Source organism: Pteropus alecto, unplaced genomic scaffold (assembly GCF_000325575.1).
Source record: "Pteropus alecto unplaced genomic scaffold, ASM32557v1 scaffold339, whole genome shotgun sequence".
Lineage (NCBI taxonomy): Eukaryota > Metazoa > Chordata > Mammalia > Chiroptera > Pteropodidae > Pteropus > Pteropus alecto.
This window is the reverse complement of record NW_006442509.1, coordinates 347,971-349,641: the sequence shown is the minus strand read 5'-3', so window position 1 is coordinate 349,641 and position 1,671 is coordinate 347,971. Positions and strand designations below refer to the sequence as shown.

At 63.9% G+C, this 1,671-nt stretch overlaps 1 protein-coding gene across 1 annotated transcript in view; it reads right to left on the bottom strand.

Annotated features, from left to right (window-relative positions):
- The window catches only part of AIRE (autoimmune regulator), an 11,850-nt gene extending 11,029 nt beyond the window's left edge, over positions 1-821 (bottom strand). Inside the window, exon 1 of the mRNA XM_006922574.2 lies at positions 621-821. Within this exon, the coding sequence (XP_006922636.2) occupies positions 621-821 (201 nt within the window). The remainder of the gene's footprint in view (positions 1-620) is intronic.
- Between the last annotated feature and the right edge of the window lie 850 nt (positions 822-1,671).

Sequence of the window (1,671 nt, the reverse complement as noted above, 5' to 3'; positions counted from 1 at the left end):
AGGCCTGTGGGGCGTCTGGGCCCTGTCTGCCTCCTGGTCCCGGAGCCCTCCCAGCCCGCAGGGCACCTGGGCGGGCACACCGGGACGCGCACCTCCACGGGCTGAGCGCTGCGGCGCGGGGTCCCTGTTATACGCACTCCCCACGGAAAGAGCAAAGGCCCAGCTGCCCCAAAGCCAATCAGGGCCCGGGCTTCCAGAGGGGCCGGACTGGAAGGTTCCCTGTCACTAAGACAAGCCCTGTCGCCCCGCCCGCTGGCCCCTGTCCCACACCTGCCAGCAAGACCTTGCTTTTTCTTTCCTTTGCGAAGGAAGTTTCTGGACCAGCTCTGTTGGTCCCCTCACGTACAGGGCGGGGGCTCAGGAAAGCAAAAGCCACTTCATGTCACACCTAATGACACCCGCTGGGCCAGCAGGGGCTCCAAAGCTCCCCTACAGAGGCACCCAGAGGTGCCGGAGGCCGTGCTGTGGTTTTAGAGGTGACCAAGGACTGTCGCCTCCGGCAAGTCGGCGTCCAGAAGATCAGAGTCTTCACTTCACATTTTTAAACCATGTCACCCTTGCAGGTGCAGCTGTGTCATCGGGCCGAGCCTGACGGCTGCGGGGGTCCCCCAGCCGCCTACGTGGAGGTGAGCAGCGGCTCCCGTAGAACCCCGGGCTTTCCGCCCCGCGGGCCGTTCCTGCAGGTGACCTGGAGCCACCAGGATGTGTGGAGGGGCCCGCGTGACCCACGGTGGGGCCTGGGGCACTGCCCTTGTAGGGTTGAGCCTCAGTTTCTCCGTGAGGCAGTGCACGCGGCCGCTTGCCTGCTGCTCGGTGGCCATCGCTAGGCCTCTGTCCTCGCCCTAGCTCCTCCCCGGCCAGGGCATGGCACGCACCGGACACTGGGGGCCTGGGCACAGCGGGCTCTGCCCTGCGCTTCGCAGCTGCACTCGCTGGGTCTCAGTCCTCCCTGAGGTCAGCGCTGCCATCACCCTGTTCCACAGAGGAGACCAAGGCCCAGAGAGGTTAAGGCACTTGACCAAAGCCGCACAGCTCGTACACGGCCTTGGGTGACTGGTGGCCAGGTCTGTGCTCTCAGCTCCTTGGGTGCCTAGGTCACGGCAAGACAGGGAAATGCATCCTGTGTGACATGCCCAGGGGTCAGGGATGGGTGAGGCCCCAGTGGCAGGGCAGGGACTGAAGGGGCCCCACGCCCCATCTGCTTGGCCTTGGCCCCCTCGAAGAAGCCTGGACACTGACATCCTCTCCTTTCAACCCAGTTGGAGGCCTCGGTCTGTGTGGCTCCCCAGAGAGGGCTGGGCCCCAGGGGTCAGAGGTCCTGAGTCAGGTCGGCCTCAGGGGGACGCGGAACACCAGCCGGGCCTCAGCCCCAGGAGCAGGGCAGAAGGCTCCCTGGACCCTGCCCCTGAGGCCTTCTCTACGGGTGAGGGATCAGGGACGGCGCGGTCCCCTGGTGACGCCTTACCAGGACTTCAGCGCCCTCTTGGCCATCAGATGTGTGACCTCTGGGCCTCGGATTCCCCTTGAAAGCTGCTCCACATCACTGATCGTTAGAGAAATGCAAATTAAAACCAAAAGAGATACTACTTCACCCCCAGGAGGACGGCTGTTATCAAAAAACAGGAGGCAGAAAAACAGTCTGAGATACGTCCCTAGATCGCTCCCCTTGAC